The following is an 18408-nucleotide window of genomic DNA, read 5'->3' on the forward strand; positions in this document are numbered from 1 at the left end:
TGTTTACATTATGAAGAGATTGTGCAATAATGAGGAGATGGAACGCGAGCATGTACTGTCAGCTTCGGTGATCGCAGCACCAGCATTGCTCCTCGGGCTTTATGGCAGCTAGTCCACTATAAGCCAGCACTGTCCCTAAAGGCGTGAAGGTTGGACCCATGCAGACCTTGAGGCTGGTTTACAAAAAAGGACACAAAATGCTGGAGTAATTCAGCAGGTCAGGCTGCATGGACCATGCTGGTGAACATGGATAGGTGATGTTTTGGGTCAAGGCCCTTCTTAAGACTACCTGAGGCTGGCAATGAATATGCATTGTTTTTGCTTGCAAGCAAAAATCAAACATATTAGTGGGCTGAACACAAAGCTACTCGGCAGGTCAAGCAGCACCATAACACCATGAATTGATTGATTGAAAGATACGGCATAGAAACAGGACATTCGGCCCATTGAGTCCACGACAACCATCAATCAACCGTTCGCAATAGTTCTATGTTATCCCACTTTCACATCTGCTCTCTTCAATTTCAGAGCAATTTATAGAGGGCCAAATAACCTACAAACCTGCATGCCTTTGGGATGTGGGAGGAAATCAGGAGAACCTGAACGAAACCCACACGGTCAGAGGGAGAACGTGCAAACTCCACACAGACTGCACCCGAGGTCAGTATCGAACCCGCGTCTCAGGCACTGTGAGGCAGCAACTCCAGCAGCCGCACCATTGTGCTGCCACTGTGGTCATTGGAGATGTTTTAGTGGATCAAGGTTCTGGGAAGCTTGAAGAGACCGAGTGCTTCATGCAATAGCCAATATGAGCACAATTCAATTATGATTTGCAGAAAATGGGAACAAGAAAAATGAACTGATTTATTTTGTTTTTTACCATTTACTCAGAAACAATTGATTGATACGAATGGCTGAAAGATCTACTGATGTGTCAATTGCTTCATATTGGAGTTCAATGGATGATTTAGAGAGTGTGTGGATGTGGTATGTAGGTTCATGAGTGGGAACATTTATGATGAATGGAGCGGGAACATGTATGAACTGCACATCAATCAGCCGAACCATTTCAAGATACTTACAAAAGATGTATTACATTGTAACTTCAACAACCTTTAAGCTATAATTGAATGCTAATGATCAACTACATGTGCACTGTCCTGCCACAGTAAAAACACTTCCAGAAATGAGTGGTCCCATCCTTTCGTCATCCAATCTAATAGTTCATGCATGCCCGTTACAGCTCAATTTGGACTTTGTCTCAACTCCAGAGAAGTAACATGGTATTCCAGTGTGGTATATCAACATCTGATAAAAACTGAAGAGCTACTACTTCCCACACCCTATAAAGGGGACTAAACAAGCTTTCCTATTTTAAGTTACAGTTGCTGCCTTAAGCGCCAGAGACCTGGGTTAGATACTGAATATGGATGCTGTCTGCATGGAGTTTGTACGTTCTCCCCGTGACCTGCGTGGGTTTCCTCCGGGATCCTCCCACACTCCAAAGATATGCAGATTTGTCGGTTAATTGTCTTGGTATAATTATAAATCGTCCCTACTATGTGTAGGATAGTGTTAATGTGCAGGGATCGCTGATCGACGCTGACTCGGTGAGCCGAATGGCCTGTTTCCGCGCTGTATTTCTAAACTAAACTAAAGGCAAGATAAGGATCTAATCTAGAATGAACATGCCTAGCACTGTTGTGTCACTTTGGGTTTCAATCATTCTTTATTTGAATGATGCAGTAAAGGATGTGGTTCTTGTTCTTCTGCCCCTCCCCTTCCCCCTCCCCCTCTCCCTCCTCCTCCCCCTCCACCTCTCTACCTCAGCTTTCCATTGTCCACTCTGCAATGCTCTGACGTCAACAGATGGTCACTAAACTGTTATGGGACACTGAAATGCCTTGGCCTTATGTATAGGGCCAAACATCCAATGTATCACAGGTAACAAGTCCCAGCCAGCATGGGAATCCTGGTTTCATGCTCTCCTGAGGCATCGAGGAATGAACATTCAAGGCAGAGACCAACATATATCTAGACTTTAAGGGAATCTCACCAGTTTGGTATAGGAGACTGGCACTGAGTTAAAAGATCAGCCATGGCTTTATTGAATGATGGAGAAAGAAGAGAGGCTTCCTTCTGCTTCCATTTCTTACATTTAGCTTCTTATAATATAACAAAAATGAACTGCAGATGTCGGTTTATACCAAAGATAGACACAAACTGTTGTAGTAACTCAACGGGTCATGCAGCATCTCTGAATAGACCAGGACAAACCAGGGCCTGCAACAGATAGGCAGGGAGGTTCCTTGATAGGCTGATTCTTGGTTAGGGATGGTATGATCCTAAGACAGTGTGGAATTGGCTAGTCGACGTTTAGTGGAGGAAAGAGGGCATTGGGGGGAGGGAAAGAGCGAGGGGAGGGGAGAGCGGTAGTGTTTAGGTTCATATTTTGGAGGCTAGGGTGTGAAGCCTGGTTTCCTATATTGCAGCAGACTTGTTACCATATGTAATGATACAAGTTACCCATTCCCTCCACAGATGTTGACTGACTCACTGAGTTTTCCCAACACTTTGTATTTTGTTTACCATCTTAACATTTTGTGACTGAAGTAATATTGAAATAAAGTTTAATTATTGGCCGCAACATAACATGGTTAATGTATACCATAAGTTGTTGAATTCTCACCAGTTACCAAAGCACATTGGACCAGCTCCGATACACAGTGGGGAATCTCTGCTCGGATTGGGAAACTTTCATGGGGCAATAGAAGGAAACAAAACGGGCAATACGGGCTGAAAAGATGAAGTACGAGGGGAAGCGAACCAGGAATGTAAAGAAGGACAGTAAAAGCTTCTTTAGATATGTTAAGGAAAAAATAATAGCAAAGTCAAATGTGGGTCCCTTGAATGCAGACACGGGTGAAATTATTATGGGTAACAAGGAAATGGCAGAAGAGTTGAACAGGTACTTCGGATCTGTCTTCACTAAGGAAGACACAAACAATCTCCCATAAGTACTGGAGGAAAGAGGATCTAAGGGGGTAGAGGAACTGAAAGAAATGTTCATTAGGCGAGAAATAATATTGGGTAGGCTAATGGGAGTTGTGTATTTGTGGAATTCCCTTCCACAGAGGGCTGTGGAGGCCAAATCACTGGATGGATTTAAGAGATAGTTAGATGGAGCTCCAGGGGCTAGTGGAATCAAGGGATATGGGGAGAAGGGATATGGGGAGAAGGCAGGCACGGGTTATTGATTGGGGTCGATCAGACAATGAATGGCGGTGCTGGCTCGGAGGGCCGAATGGCCTCCTCCTGCACCTATTTTCTATGTTTCTATGACACAAGGAACTGCAGATGCTGGTTTACACCAAAACAAAAGAGATACAGTGCTGGAGCGACTCAGCAGGTCAGACAGCATCACTGGAGAACATGGATAGGTATGTAGGAGGGAACTGCAGATGCTGGTTTAAATCAGAGATAGACACAGCATCTCTGGAGAGAAGGAATGGGTGATGTTTTGAGTTTTTCATGGTTTTCAGACTGAAGAAGGGTCTTGACATGTCTGCCTGTCCAACGGAGTTACTCCAGCATTTTGTGTCTACCTTCGAACATGGATAGGTGGCGTTTTGGGCCGGGACCCTTCCTCAGACTTAAGTCCTCAGTCTTCATACTCTATTAGTTTTACAATATGCGACACAGGATAGCAAATGCCAAAGAACTGTCAGCAAGCATTAAAATAAAACTTAAAAAATAGACTCAATTTGTATAAGTGTGTTAGATTTTGAAGGACAAATGTCATTAATAATGAATCAGAACAGGGGTCAAGGTGATTAAAATTTTAATGATAACATCCACTCTCATGGCAACTAACTCAACTTGTCTCAAATCGAAAGCTTTTTAGGGAGGCGTCTTATTTCAAAATTCTACCTCAGTTTGTCTGCCTCACTCTTACTCACATTGCTTCAAAGAAGAAGGAAGCGACCAGCTATGTTTGTGCACTCCGTGTGTGTGTGTTTCTGATGGGGGTAGATTGAATGGCAGAGTAGATTCTTCAGATTCTTGACGAACAGATTGGCCTAATTCTGCTCCTATAACTTATGAGCATATGAATTTATGAAGTTGTTGTGGTCTGGATGTTAATATGAGGTGGGTGAGATGTGGGATTATGGCTGGCAAGGTGGAGCAGCGGTAGAGTTGCTTCCTTACAGCACCAGACACCTGGGTTAGTTCCTGATTATGGGTGCTGTCTGTACAGAGTTTGTACGTTCTCCCTGTGACCTGTATTGGTTTTCTCCAGGAGCTCCGGTTTCCTCCCACATTCCAAAGATGTACAGGTTTGTAGGTTAATTGTCTCGGTGAAATTGTAAATTGTGCAGGATCGTGTAAGCATACGGGGATCGCTGGTCGACATGGACTCGGTGGACCCGCATTGTATCTCTAAACTAAACTAAAATATTTAGTTCAAAGTGTGGCATGATTTACAAATGACCACCTTTACAATACCAACCATGAGGGGTGTTACAGCGTAAGCAAGAATAAATATGAAAGATTTCATACCAAAGATAGACACAAAGTGCCGGAGTAACTCAGTGGGTCAGGCAACATCTCTGGAGAAAAAGGATGGGTGACATTTCAGGCTGGACCCTTCTTCAGGCTGAATTCTTCCCTTTTTTTAATATTGTGGAATATTATTGTATTTAAAACTCGATTTTAAGTCTTACGATTTTATTTTAATACTTCCTGACAATCCTTCAGTTTGAATAAGAAGTCCCGATCCAAAACTTCACCCATCCATTTCTCCAGAGATGCTGCCTGACCCACTGAGTTGCTCCAGCATTTTGTGTCTATCTTTGGTATCAAAGAGCATCTGCAGTTCTTTATTTCTACATTGAGAATAAATAATTACGAATAAAAAGAAAGAGAAAACTGCATCTTTTAAATAGATATTTGCTCAGCTTTAGTCAGAGGGTGGACCTCATTGAAAGTGAAAGGCCTGGATAGAGTGGATGTGGAGAGAATATTTTCACTAGTGGGAGGGTCCAGGAATAGAGGCTGCAGCCTCATAATAAAGGAGAAGAGGTGGAATTTTCTTTAGTCAGAGGGTGGCGGAGTTCATTGCCACAGACGGCTGTGGAGGCCAAGTGAATGGAAGGTGGAGATTGACAAATTCTTGATTAGTACAGATGTCAGGGGTTATGGGGCGAAGGTAGGATAATGGGATTGAGAGGGAAAGATAGATCAGTCATGATTGTATGATGGACTAGACTTGATGGGCCAAATGGCCTAATTCTGCTCCTATAACTTATGAACTGATGAACTTATGAAGCTGTAGTGGGCTGGATGTATACGTGAGGATGTTATGGGCGGTACAGTAATGCAGCAGTAGAGTTGCTGCCTTACTGCGCCAGAGACCTATGTTCAATCCTGCCTCCGGGTGCTGTCTGTACGGGGTTTTTCCATGTTCTACCTGTGACTGCGTGGGTTTTCCCCGGGTGCTCCGGATTCCTCCCACACTCCAAAGACGTATAGGTTTGCTGGTTAATTGGCTTTGTATAAATGTAAATTGTCCCTAGTGTGTGTAGGATAGTGTAAGTGTGTGGGGATCGTTGGTCAGCGAGGACTCGGTGGGCCGAAGGGCCTGTTTCCACACTGTATTTCTAAATTAAACTAAATCTGGGCCTCAGAGAGCCCGTACCAAATTACAGCAGATATCCTTGCAATTGCTCAACGTGGCATCGGGCAGGAGAATCGGTCATTTGTTGCAAGTCTACCACCTCTAGTCTAAGGACATATGCTTTGCATGGATCAATCTCCAACCAACCAACTATTGGGATGCTTACAGATATCGATGCCTGCAAAAGACCAGAAGCAGTCTGTGGCTCAGTGATCAGAAACTTCAGAGTACAGATTTCAGAAACAAACCTGAAGGCTATTTAAAATAAAATCAACAGATGCGCCACGGACTACCTCCAGTAAGCAGATAGTTCTTTGGTAACTTTTACTGAATCAAAGTTTTGTTCACACTGTAAATCCCTCCCGAACCTTTCATTTGATAAAAAGACATCTACGTGTTCTTTCTGTTAATCAAGCACAAATTAAACAATTAGATAAAAAACTGGACACAAAATATGAAAACAACTACATTTTTTTATACGCTGCTTGTCGTTGTGATATCTGTTTAGTCCATTCCGTTTAGATGTTTGTTTCCCCCTCCCTCCCCCCGTTCTCAGTTTCTCTGGAGGCAGTGTTCACCTCCAGCTCTGTCTATTAATTCTCGCTCGACAGCAAAGACGGAAGCACACACAGCACTGAGGTAACAGATAAGGGAGAAACAGCTGCCAAGGCATGACAGCAACTTCCCATGCTGTGTAAAATGGTCAATTGCACCCTTGAATGAGCAGATTGTGAGCAGCGTATCTGAAATCAATATCCACAGATGCCTCTTGTCGGAGTCAATACCAACACCAAACTCTTATTGCCATGCTGGAGGTTCCACCAAGGTTTAATTGCATTGTTGCAATCCCTGGTTCCATTTCTTCCGATGGGTCAGTAATGAATTTCCCCACGCGTTTACTCTTTGCATTTTTACGTCCCTGCTTCAAGTTTCAGAAACACTACCTGCAGCCTTGTGATGTTATTTTTTTGTTTTTTTTGTTTATCCATGCATTGCATATCGCATTGTCCATGCTCTGTGGTTTGTCGCCATTTTCCAAACACACGCCGTCAATGTCCGACAGGCCCTGTCTCTGAAACCAAGCTCCTCAGCCGTTCTCCTCATCCGGTGCCAGAGCGCGCCGATACTGCTCCCGGCACACAGGTCTCGCACGCACGCCTCCTTAGGGGAACACTGGAGACAGCCCAGTGTTGCAGCCCAGACTGTCCTTGCCTGGCAGCCGTCGGTCGTTGAATGTGTGCATGTTGATCACTGCCTCGGTCTTTACCATGACCGGTGCCTGAGGTTTGTGTTTCACCCTCCGCTGGCACGTCATAGACAGCTGGAGCTCCTGTACCATGGTGCTGCACAAGGATCTCTGCAAAGATAACGGTCACATCATTGGTGATACCAGTTTTATCGCATCTTGTAATATCTTTCCCACCAGAATAAGGCAGAGCCATTTTGAGCAAATGGATCTCTGTGCACAGATCATTTAAGACATTTGCATGCTTACCCAATGAGTCTGCGCTGACCAGCAATCATCCCTGAACACTATCACTATCCTACATACTTAACCTACAAACTGCAATCAACCTACAAACCGGTCAGTACATGTTTGGAGTGTGGGAGGAAACCGGAGCACCCGGAGAAAATCCACGCGGTCACACGGAGAATGTACAAATTCCGTACAGACAGCACCAGTGGCCAGGATTGAACCCGAGTCTCTGGCGCAGTAAGGCAGCAACTCCACCGCTGCGCCACCGTGCTGCCCTGCGTTTACTGATTGTAAAAATGTTCCCCTCTTTCTAAGTATCAATTGTTTTGCAATAAAGACTAATAAACCATATGCCTTCCCAACCACTTGCTTCACATCTCTGCTAATATTTCACGATTCACCGGAACAAATACCTGCTGTACTTTGCTCATCTGGAATTCTTCTCCATTTAGACAGTGCATAAAGAAATTACTGAATAAAATCTATGGGACACACAATGTGAAATGCACCATCTAAATGGTCACATAGAAGACAGTTGGACAGTTACATGGAAAGATAGGAAATATTTAAAGGGATATGGGTCCAACACAGATAAATGGGATGAGCTTAGATGGGACAACATGGTTGGCATTGATCAGTTGGGCTGAAGGACTGTGTAAGTGTATAAGTCTATGACTCTCAGGCCCGCATCTTCTGGAGTAACTGAGGGAAATTGATATGGTCGCTAAGTGCTCCTGCAAACTCCACACAGACAGCACTCATTTTACTCTTCTCACATTTCCTGCAACCCCTCTTTGATCCTACCAGCCTACCACACACAGAGGCAGATTACAGAAGCTAACTATCTTAACAACCCTTACATAGAAACATAGAAAATAGGTGCAGGAGTAGGCCATTCGGCCCTTCGAGCCTGCACCGCCATTCAATATGATCATGGCTGATCATCCAACTCAGTATCCTGTTCCTGCCTTCTCTCCATACCCCCTGATACCTTTAGCCACAAGGGCCACATCTAACTCCCTCTTAAATATAGCCAATGAACTGGCCTCAACTACCTTCTGTGGCAGAGAATTCCAGAGATTCACCACTCTCTGTGTGAAAAATGTTTTTCTCATCTCGGTCCTAAAATATTTCCCCCTTATCCTTAAACTGTGACCCCTTGTTCTGGACTTCCCCGCCATCGGGAACAATCTTCCTTCATCTAGCCTATCCAACCCCTTAAGAATTTGGTAAGTTTCTATAAGAACGCCTTTTCCAATATTTCTCCAAACATCATTCAAGTACCATTATCTATCTGAATGCTGACGTGCTGGCTACAAAGGTTTGATAACAAATCAGCCAAATTATTGGATTTCTTTTGAAGGATAGATCCGAATTTCCTTCATGTTCTGGCATTTCATCCAGAGTATAGGGTAGACTAAATGTGGAAGAAGGAACTGGCTCAAAGGGCCGAATGGGCTACTCCTGCTGTTACAAAGGGCTGAATGACCTACTCCTGCACCTATTGTCTATTGTCTAACTGCAGATGCTGGTTTAAACAGAACATAGACACAAAAAGCTGGAGTAACTCAGCAGGACAGGCAGCATCTCTGGAGAGAAGGAATGGGTGACGTTTCAGGTCGAGATCCTTCTTCAGACTTAATGGGCAGACTATTTAGTACAAGTGCTAGTAAATTGTACTATTTAGCACAAGACATTGCACATATCTGAGCATGCCCTCATCCTAATCTTATGGGGTTATGGGGAGAAGGCAGGAGAATGGGGTTAGGAGGGAGAGATAGATCAGCCATGATTGAATTGCAGAGTGGACGTGATGGGCCGAATGGCCTAATTCTGCTCCTATCATTTATGACCTGATGACCCTATGTAGGAAGAGAAGCAGAGCTAATGTTTCAGGTCAAAGACTGCTGTGATGAAGCAGCTCCAAACAGTAATGTTAACTCTGTCTCTTGCTCCACTCTTCCTGCCTGACCTGCCAAGAGTTTTCATGGCTTTCTGTCTTCAGATTTCCAGCTTCCGCACCCTTTTCAAAATGTGGGATTGAAAGAATCAGCTTGGAAACAAGCCCTTCTGCCCCCCCCGCCAAGTCGAGACCACCAATCATTCTTCACTCTAGTTCTGCTATCCAACTTTCTCATCTACTCCCTTCAAACCGCCAGGTCTTTTGGATGTGGGAGGAAACCAGGGCACCCGGAGGAAACCCACACAGTCTCAGGGAGGAGGTGCAAACTCCACACAGACAGCACTCGAGGTCACGATCAAACATGGCTGACTGGTGTTTTGAGGCAGCATCTCTACCAGCCTTGTCACCGTGCCACCCTACATCAACGTAGATTGTATATGGCGCTTGTGTGTAGGATGGAACTGCAGATGCTGGTTTAAACCGAAGATAAGACACAAAAACCTGGAGTAACTCAGCGGGGCAGACAGTATCTCTGGAGAAAAGGCATAGGTGACGTCTCGACCCGAACAATCACCTATTGCTTTTCTCCAGAGATGCTGTCTGACCCATTGACTTACTCCAGCATCTTGTGTCTATCTTTGAATGGGGTACGTTTCTGCTGTTGGTTTATAGCTAATGCCCACCTTCATTCATTATTCAAACAGACTGAAGTCTCGTGGAAACCTCAATGGGGAACGCTGCCGCACAGAAGCACGGTTATGCAATTTGTGTCTGTCTGGCCAGATCTCAGCTACGTCTACACTACTCTTCCTTTCAAACTTAACTAAGGCTGAGAATTCCAGATACCAGCCTGCGGAGTTAATAAATCAGTTATGTTGCCAAGGGCAAGCTGAAGATAAGGCACAAAGAAAACATAACTTCAAAACGTTCCTGTTTCCAGGGAAACCCATTTAGTTTAGTTTAGAGATACAGTGTGGAAACAGACTCTTCGGCCCACCGAGTCTACGCTGACCAGCGATCCCCGCATATTAACACTATTCTACACACACTAGGGACAATTTACAATTATACCACACAAATTAACCTCCAAACCTGTACGCCTTTGGGAGGAACCCGGAGCGCCCGGGGAAAACCCACGCGGGTCACGGGGAGAACGTGCAAACCCGGTACAGACAGCACCCGTAGTCGGGATCGAACCTGGGGCCCTGGCGCTGTGTGGTGGAAACTCTACCGCTGCGCCACCGTGACGCCCGTAAATCGATTACGGGGAATAAAAATCCATCCACCGCCCATTGTTGTAAATAGGTGAGGCCTATTAATTTTTACTTTTCTTTACCTGTTCACGTTCTGCGGTTTTGCGTAGTTTGTAAATGAACTCCCCTATCGCCACAAACACAGACAGCACCAGGCCTGCTGCCAGCACAATGAAGATGCCTCCGATGTTCTGAATCCCCAGGGCACTGGCCTCCTTGTTCTCTTCCTCAGGGCACCCACTGCCTCGCCACCACTTCTCTTTTATCATGTGCAACTTGCCATCCTCCTGAAGCTGCAGCACTGCGATCGTTATCTTTTCTTTATACGGCGAACCTGCAGTGGGAAGAAAGAGAAAGTACGTGGATAATGACAAGATAAACTAAAAACAATGTTACGTGACACCCTTGTGGTTGATCTTCAATTATGTAAATGTAGCGTGGTTATACCATTCACATTGATACCACCTTCAATAGTCAATATGTCACATTATGCTGTCACTTATTTGTTTTAGAGATACAGCATGGAAACAGGCCCTTCGGCCCACTCAGTCCGCATCAACCAGCGATCCCTGCACATTAACACTATCCTACACACACCAGGGATAATCCACATTTTTTTATTCCAAGCCAATTAACCTACAAAGTTGTATGCATTTGGAGTGTGGGAGGAAACTGGAGCAAACCCGTACAGTCACAGGGAGAATGGACAAACTCTGTACAGGCAGAAGGCGTAGTCAGTATCGGGTCTCTGGCACTGTAAGGCAACAACTCTACCACTGCACCACCATGCAACCCTAATGCTAATATGTTAAATGTTAACACAGATAAATTATGTGCCTTACAAACAGTCCAGTAGAGTAATACCAATACCCCGATTAGCAAGTGTACTCAGGATAATCTAATTTGGCACCAATTTTTAAAGTCCATGCTGTCCCAGGGTGAAGAAAGACACAAAAAGCTGCAGTAACTCAGCGGGTCAGGCGACATCTCTGTAGAAAAGGAATAGGTGACGTTTCGGGGTCAAGACTTCTTCAGACTAACAGTCAGGGGAAAGGGAAACGAGAGGTGTAGACGGTGATATAGAGAGATATAGAGCAAATGTATGAAAGATATGCAAAGATCATCTTACGACCATCAAGGAAAGATGAAGCCCACAATGGTCCATTGTTGGCTGTGGGCTAGGGGATAACGAGTTATACAGACAATGAAACTCAACAGGATGACAGTGAAACTAGTACTTTGACTAGGGTGTTGGATCAACGGAGAGAGATGGATGCAAGGGTTATTTGTGTTAGAGAAATCAATATTAATACCGCTGGATCATAAGCTGCTCTGGGAGGGGGAGTTAAAGTGTTTGGAATCCGGGAGATCAGGTCGGCCCAGGTTGTTGTTTGTCTCCAGTGCCTCCACATTCCTCTCTTCACCTGTCATTTGCTCCCTTGGTTGCCTCCCAGAGCACAGTGTGGGCTTGTACCAGCTCTCTATCCCTTTCGGTTTTATACATTAAATAAATGATGATTTGATGGGACATCTGGCTGACAGCCCAAACTGAAGTGGTTGCATATAAAGTTTGTCAGTTTGTCGACAGCTAATCACTTGGGAGCCATTTAAGTTGGGTTTACATGAGCTGTTATTATACCACTGAGAGAAGTGGGAGAGATGAGGTGGAATTTCTTTAGTCAGAGGGTGGAGAATCTGTGGAATTCATGGCCACAGACAGCTGGATTTTTAAGGTGAAAATGGACAGAATGGTATTAGAAAGTTATGGGAAGACGACAGGAGAGCGGGATTGAGAAGGAAAGATAGATCAGCCATGATTGAATGACGGAGTACACTTTAATTTAGAGGTACAGTGCGGAAACAGGTCCTTCAGCCCACCTAGTCCACGTCGACCAGCGATCCCCGCACACTAACACTACACTTGATGGGCTGAATGGCCTAATTCTGCTCCAATAGTGTAACTTATGAAGTTATGTCCTTGTGGCATGTTCCTGAACCAAATTTGGACAATCACTTTACACCAGCAGCTCAAAGAAACTCTCAAAACAGAGATGCATTGATTCATAATAATCTGCTTGGCAAACCTGTTAATTATGTTAACTCAAATTGTATCTGTCAGGAAACATTATTTACCTGAACTTTAATTAAAAAAGCTTTCAATAAATAAAAACAAATAGCATGAAATGGATTTTAAAATCAGCTGGATGACAGATAAATTCTGCTTAACTTTGCACTAAAAGCTGCTGAAATAATAATATATTGTGAAGAGCTGATTGTTGCATACCAAGGGGAGTTCCGATACCGTAGCCTTTCGAGTCAATGTGCCCTCCAATCTGGGTCAGGTTGCAGTTCCTCTGCGTGACATATTCGATGGTGGTGGATTCCATTAGAAAAGCATAATTGGCGGCGAGAACTCGCTGGATTCCCTCCTCATTGGACTTAACGAGGGTCGTTTGCTGCCGACTGCTCATGAAAGCCCACATCTTATCGAAAGTGGAAATCTTAGATCTCTGTTGCAAAGAGAACAAAATTAGTTTAGTTTAGTATAGGGATTTGGTTTAGCGATACAGCACGGAACTAGGCCCTTCAGCCCACCAAGTCTGGGCCGACCGCACACTAGCACTATCCGACGCACACTAGCACTATCCGACGCACACTAGGGAACATTTACTATTTTACCAAGGTAATTAGCCTGTACGTCTTTGGAGTGTGGGAGGAAACCGGAGCTCCTGGAGAAAACCCACGTAGGTCACGGGGAGAATGTACAAACTCCTTACAGACTGCACCCGGAGTCAAGATTGAACCAGGGTCTCAGGCACTGTAAGGTAGTTACTCTACTGCTCCATTGTGCCACTCCAATTTTGTTAGCGTTTTATACTGAATTATTTAATCTTGTAGTTCTTGTAGTTCTGCAGGACGTACAGGCGTGGGTTCAGCTCTGGGCATCAGAATGGTGCTACATAAATGTAGGAAATGGTTCCACAGGATTCAGGATTAGATGCTGTGCTCCATTTACTAAAGCACAACACAAAGTGCTGGAAGAACCTCACTGGTCAGGCAGCTTCTGTGGAGGCAATGTGGCCCATTCCTTCCGCAGATGCTGCCTGAGCTACTGACTTACTCTTGCACTTTGCGTTTCGCTCAAGTTTCTGGCAACTGCAGTGCCTTGTGTCTCCATTTACTGAAAGTTGGCCCTATCATTCCCCAGGCTCTGGACGTCATTCAGATCTGATGCAGCTTGTAGAACTGCTGCCTCACAATGCTCGAGACCCAGGTTCCACCTGTGCTATGTGTGTGGCGTTTGCATACTCGCCCTGTTGGTTTACTCCGGGTGCTCCGGTTTCCTCCCACATCCCAAAGACAGGCAGATTTGTAAATAATCGGCCTCGGTAAATTGCCAATAATGTGCAGGGAGTAAAAGCAGAAGTGGGATAACTAGTGTCAATGGGTGATCAAAGGTCTGTGTAAACTCGGTGAGACGAAAGGCCTGTTTCCATATTTAAATCAATCTAACTATCAAAGTATGTTGATGTGTAGAAAGGAACTGCCAATGCTGGTTTATACCATGGGTAGGCACAAAATGCTTGAGTATCTCAGCGAGTCAGGCAGCATCTCTGGAGAACAAGGATGGGTCACATTTCAGATCAAGACTGGTCTGAAGAAGGGTCCCGACCCGAAATGATACCTATCCTTTTTCTCACTTTATTGGTGTTATTTTTGTCCACTTTGTTTCTTTTTTTTCTACTTCTTTGCACTCGCTGTGTTATTATCAAGTCTCAAGAATTTCAGAATACCAGAAATGGAAGAGTAGAGTGCCCTGAGGTTGTGCAGGGTGGTTAAAGATAGAGAGATATTTAAAATTAAAAATGAACATTTTTTAAAAATTGGGATGTTTTCAGATAATAATCAGGTGTTGGATGAATGGGAGAGATGAATGGCAAACTAAATGAGGCAAGCAGAGATTTGGATAAGCACCCAATATGTATCCTGAAGTTTGCACGTTATCCCTGTGACAGTGTGGGTTTTCTCCGGGTGCTTCGGTTTCCTCCCACATTCCACAGATGTGTAGGTTTGTAGGTTAATTGGCTTCTGTAAATTGGAAATTGTCCCTAGTGTGTTGGATAGTGCTAGTGTATGGGGGGATTTCTGTTCGGCCGAAGGGCCTGTTTCCACGTTGCATCTATAAAGTCTAAAGCGATGGGTCAGATAACATTAGACTGATTGATTGAAAGTTACAGTATGGAAACAGGCCCTTCGGCCCACCATACTCCATGCTGACCATCGATCAGCCGTTCACACTAGTTCTATGTTATCCCATTTACGTATCCACTCCTTCCACATTCGGGGCAAATTTTACCCCAGTCAGCTAACTGAGAAAGCCGCGCCACTTTGGAGTGTGGGAGGAAACTGGAGGCATCCGGAGGAAACCCACGTGGTCACAGGGAGATCGTGCAAACTCCACACGGACCAGCACCCGTGGTCAGGATCGCACCCGGTTCTCTGGCGCTGTGAGGCAGCCGCTCTGCAAGGTATACCAGGGTTAGAAGAAGCAATTTGGTGCTGATGAGGATCCAGCAGCAGATGCACTGACGGAGAGTCAGAGCCATCGGTGGAGATGGAAGTAGGTCGCCCTTTCTTTTGACAGAACGGAGATGAAATTTGAAAGCTTCTCTCAGGGTCAAAAGCACCACCGAGACTGTAAGTGATCTGCCTCCACTTCGGAGAACTTCAATCAATTACCATACAGAAGGAGAAAATCTCGTCCGTCACATCACACATATAAAATGCATTGCTTGTTACTCAATCAACGATCCTAGAAAATAAAAACTCTTTTGCCACTTGTCTGCATGGCTTTCTCCGTAGGTTTTATAATGAGTCTGTGTAGTAGGAATGTATCACATTAGGCGCAGCACAGAAGGACCCCTTGCTCAATTCCCACCCGGAACATGGCAAAAAGCCGCAACCAACAACACGTATCTGCCAATGCTTACACATCCCCCAAGGCCAGCAAGCAAATGGATTTACAGATTTTTTAAAATAGCTAACAACCTGAGCATTTTTATGAAGACAAATCATAGATATTCACTGGAGAATCTGCGGAGAACCACAAAACTCATTTCAGAATCTTTAACCACCCAGTGATCTGGTGACCTCTATTAGTCAGATCAGAGAACAAAGCCCGCTTCGATAGTGTAGAAGCCCGAGTCATTAACTATTGCCGTAACAGGTATGATGAGGGGCAAGATTGATTGAATGATGCACAGAAAATGCTGGCGTAACTCAGCGGGACAGGCAGCATCTCTGGAGAGAAGGAATGGGTGGCGTTTCGGGTTGAGAACCTTCTTTCCACCCGAAAAGTCACTCATTCCTTCTCTCCAGAGAGGCTGCCTGTCCCGCTGAGTTGAAGATAGACACAAAAATCTGGAGTAACTCAACATTTCAGGCAGCATCTCGGGGTAGAAGGAATGGGTGATATTTCAGGTCGAGACCCTTCTTCAGAATGAGAGTTAGGGGAGAGAGAGACACAGAGATATGCAAGGGTAAAGTGTGAAAAAAAGACCTTAAAGCGGACAAAGTTCAAGGAAAAGTAGAAGAGATCAATGTTATTAGATCATTCTCCCCTCACCTTAAACCTCTGTTCTCTGATTATTGATTCCCCTAATCTGCAAAAGGGCAAAATACACCGCGCATTTATCCAATCTATCCCTCTCATGATTTTGTACAACTCTGTAAGTCCTAGCGTGCTCAACCTCGCCCTATAGCTCAGGCCCTTGAGTCCTGGCAACATCCTCATAAATCTTCTCTGCACCCTTCCTAGCTAGACAACACTCCCAGCAACGAAAGATAGAGACACAAGAAACCAGATATGTTGGAATCTTCCGTAGAACACAAAGTCCTGGATTAACTCAGTGGGTCAGGCTGTATCTCGGGGGGGCATGGATAGGCAATATTTTGAAGGGTCCCACCTCAAAACTCCACCTATCCATTTCTTCCAGAGATGCTTCCTGGCCACAGAGTTACCCCAGCATTGTGATCTAATTAATGATAGATGTTGACAGGATACTTTTTTTGTTAGTTCTAAGATTGAGCTGGTTTAGCTGAAAGATACAGCATGGGAACAGGCCCACAGAGACCATGCAGACCATCAAACAGCCATTCACTTTAGTTCTATGTTATCATGGTGACCAACACTGAACACAATACTCTAAATATAGCCCCAGTAATGTCTTATGAAACTGTAACATGATTTCCCAACTTCTATACTCAATACTGATGAAGGCCAATGTGCCAAAAGCCTTTTTGACCACCCTATCTACCTGTGATGCCACTGTCAAGAAACTATGTGCTGCCACTTCTAGATCCCTCTGCTCAACAACATTCCCAGTCGCCATGTACATCCTTCCCTTGAAAGGAAAACCAAAATGCAACACCTCTCATTTCTCTGTATTAACTTCCATCAACAATCCCTCAGTCCACCTGCTAAACCGATCAAGATCCTGCTGAAATTTGTGATAACCATCCTCACTACATACAATGCCAGCCCCTTTAGAGTCATCTGAAAACTTTCTAATCATGCCTTGTGCGTTCTGATCCAAATCATTGATTGATATGGATTCTCTGTGATTGAAAATTAATATTTTTTCTCTCTTGCCCTGTTTTAGGAACACGGAAACATAGAAAAATATGTGCAGGTGTAGGCCTTTCGGCCCTTCGAGCCAGCACCGTCATTCAATATGATCATGGCTGATCATCTAAAATCAGTACCCCATTCCTGCCTTCTTCCCATATTCCTTGATTCCTTTAGCCCTATGAGCTAAAACTAGCCCTCTCCTGAAAACATCCAGTGAATTGACAGAGAGTCTTCAGATGCTGCCAGACCAGCTGAATGCTTCTAATATCTTCAGCTTTTGTTTCAGTTGTCCACCATCTGACGTTTGTTGTATGATTTTCAAGAGTTACTATGGAAATCTTAACGTGTGATCATTCATTAATTGGACATTCCCTTGGTTGGTGTTTCATCTTAAATATTAATCAAATCATTTCAATTGAGTTCATGGATTTGTTGCCTTTGTGATTTGACACTGATTAATAATTGATGGTTGTTCAGCCTTCAGTGCAGTCCATGGGACCATGGACTATTGGTGTTGTGGAGACATTTGCTGAAATATGGAGCTAATTTGAAGATTATGAAGATATGATCAAGATTCAAAAGTATTACACACTTTGAGGTAGGCACAAAATGCTGGAGTAACTCAGTGGGGCAGTCAGTATCGCTGGATAGATGGAATGGGTGATATTTCGGGTTGAGACCCTTCTTGAGACCAGAGATGCTGTTTGTCCCGCAGAGTGACTCCAGCATTTTGTGTCTACCTTCGGTGTAAACCACCAGCATCTGCAGTTCCCTCCGAAACACATTGAGGTGCCAGGTTTCCATTTTAAATTGAGAAAGCCTATGATTAATTTGTCAGCCTGCATCATTTTACAGCATGGGGGTGTCAACGTCATATTGTCTGAAGAAGGGCCTCGACAAGGAAACGTCACCCATTCCTTTTCTCCCGAGATGCAGCCTGTCCTGCTGAGTGACTCCAGCATTTTGTGTCTATTAATGATCTTTCCAAACCATAGTTTTTCAAAATCACAGTGATATTTCAATTACAATACATTTTTGTAATCATAATTTTTTGATGAAACAGATAGAAAGCTGAAGAAAGATCATCAGCCAGAAATGTTAACTCTCTCTGTCTCTCCACAGATGTTGCCTGAACTATGAGGAAGAAAGTGTTTGGCATGCTTGCCTTCAGCAGTCAGGTTATTGAGTTCAGAAGATAGACAGAAAATGCTGGAGTAACTCAGTGGACCAGGCAGCATCTCTGGAAATCCTGCTATCCGCTGAGTTATTCCAACATTTTGTGTTTATCTTCGGTGTAAGCCAGCAGCTGCAGTTCCTTCCTACATGTATAGTTAAGAAGTTGGGACGTCATTCTCTGACATTGGTAAGGCCACATTAGGTGTACTGTGTAGAGTTCTGGTCGTCCTGCTGGAGGATGGATGTCGTTAAACATGAAGGGGTGCAATAATGATTTAGAGATATTACTGG

At 44.3% G+C, this 18408-nt stretch overlaps 1 protein-coding gene across 1 annotated transcript in view; it reads right to left on the minus strand.

The window, feature by feature from the left end:
- Nucleotides 1-5979: 5979 nt before the first annotated feature.
- grik3 (glutamate ionotropic receptor kainate type subunit 3) overlaps nucleotides 5980-18408 on the minus strand; it is a 579584-nt gene continuing 567155 nt past the window's right edge. The window contains exons 14-16 of the mRNA XM_033045484.1: nucleotides 12595-12820; nucleotides 10394-10644; nucleotides 5980-7034 (exon numbers count right to left, since the gene is read on the minus strand). Of these exons, the coding sequence (XP_032901375.1) occupies nucleotides 6840-7034; nucleotides 10394-10644; nucleotides 12595-12820 (672 nt within the window). The 3' untranslated portion in view covers nucleotides 5980-6839. The remainder of the gene's footprint in view (nucleotides 7035-10393; nucleotides 10645-12594; nucleotides 12821-18408) is intronic.

Source organism: Amblyraja radiata, chromosome 27, assembly GCF_010909765.2.
Source record: "Amblyraja radiata isolate CabotCenter1 chromosome 27, sAmbRad1.1.pri, whole genome shotgun sequence".
NCBI lineage: Eukaryota > Metazoa > Chordata > Chondrichthyes > Rajiformes > Rajidae > Amblyraja > Amblyraja radiata.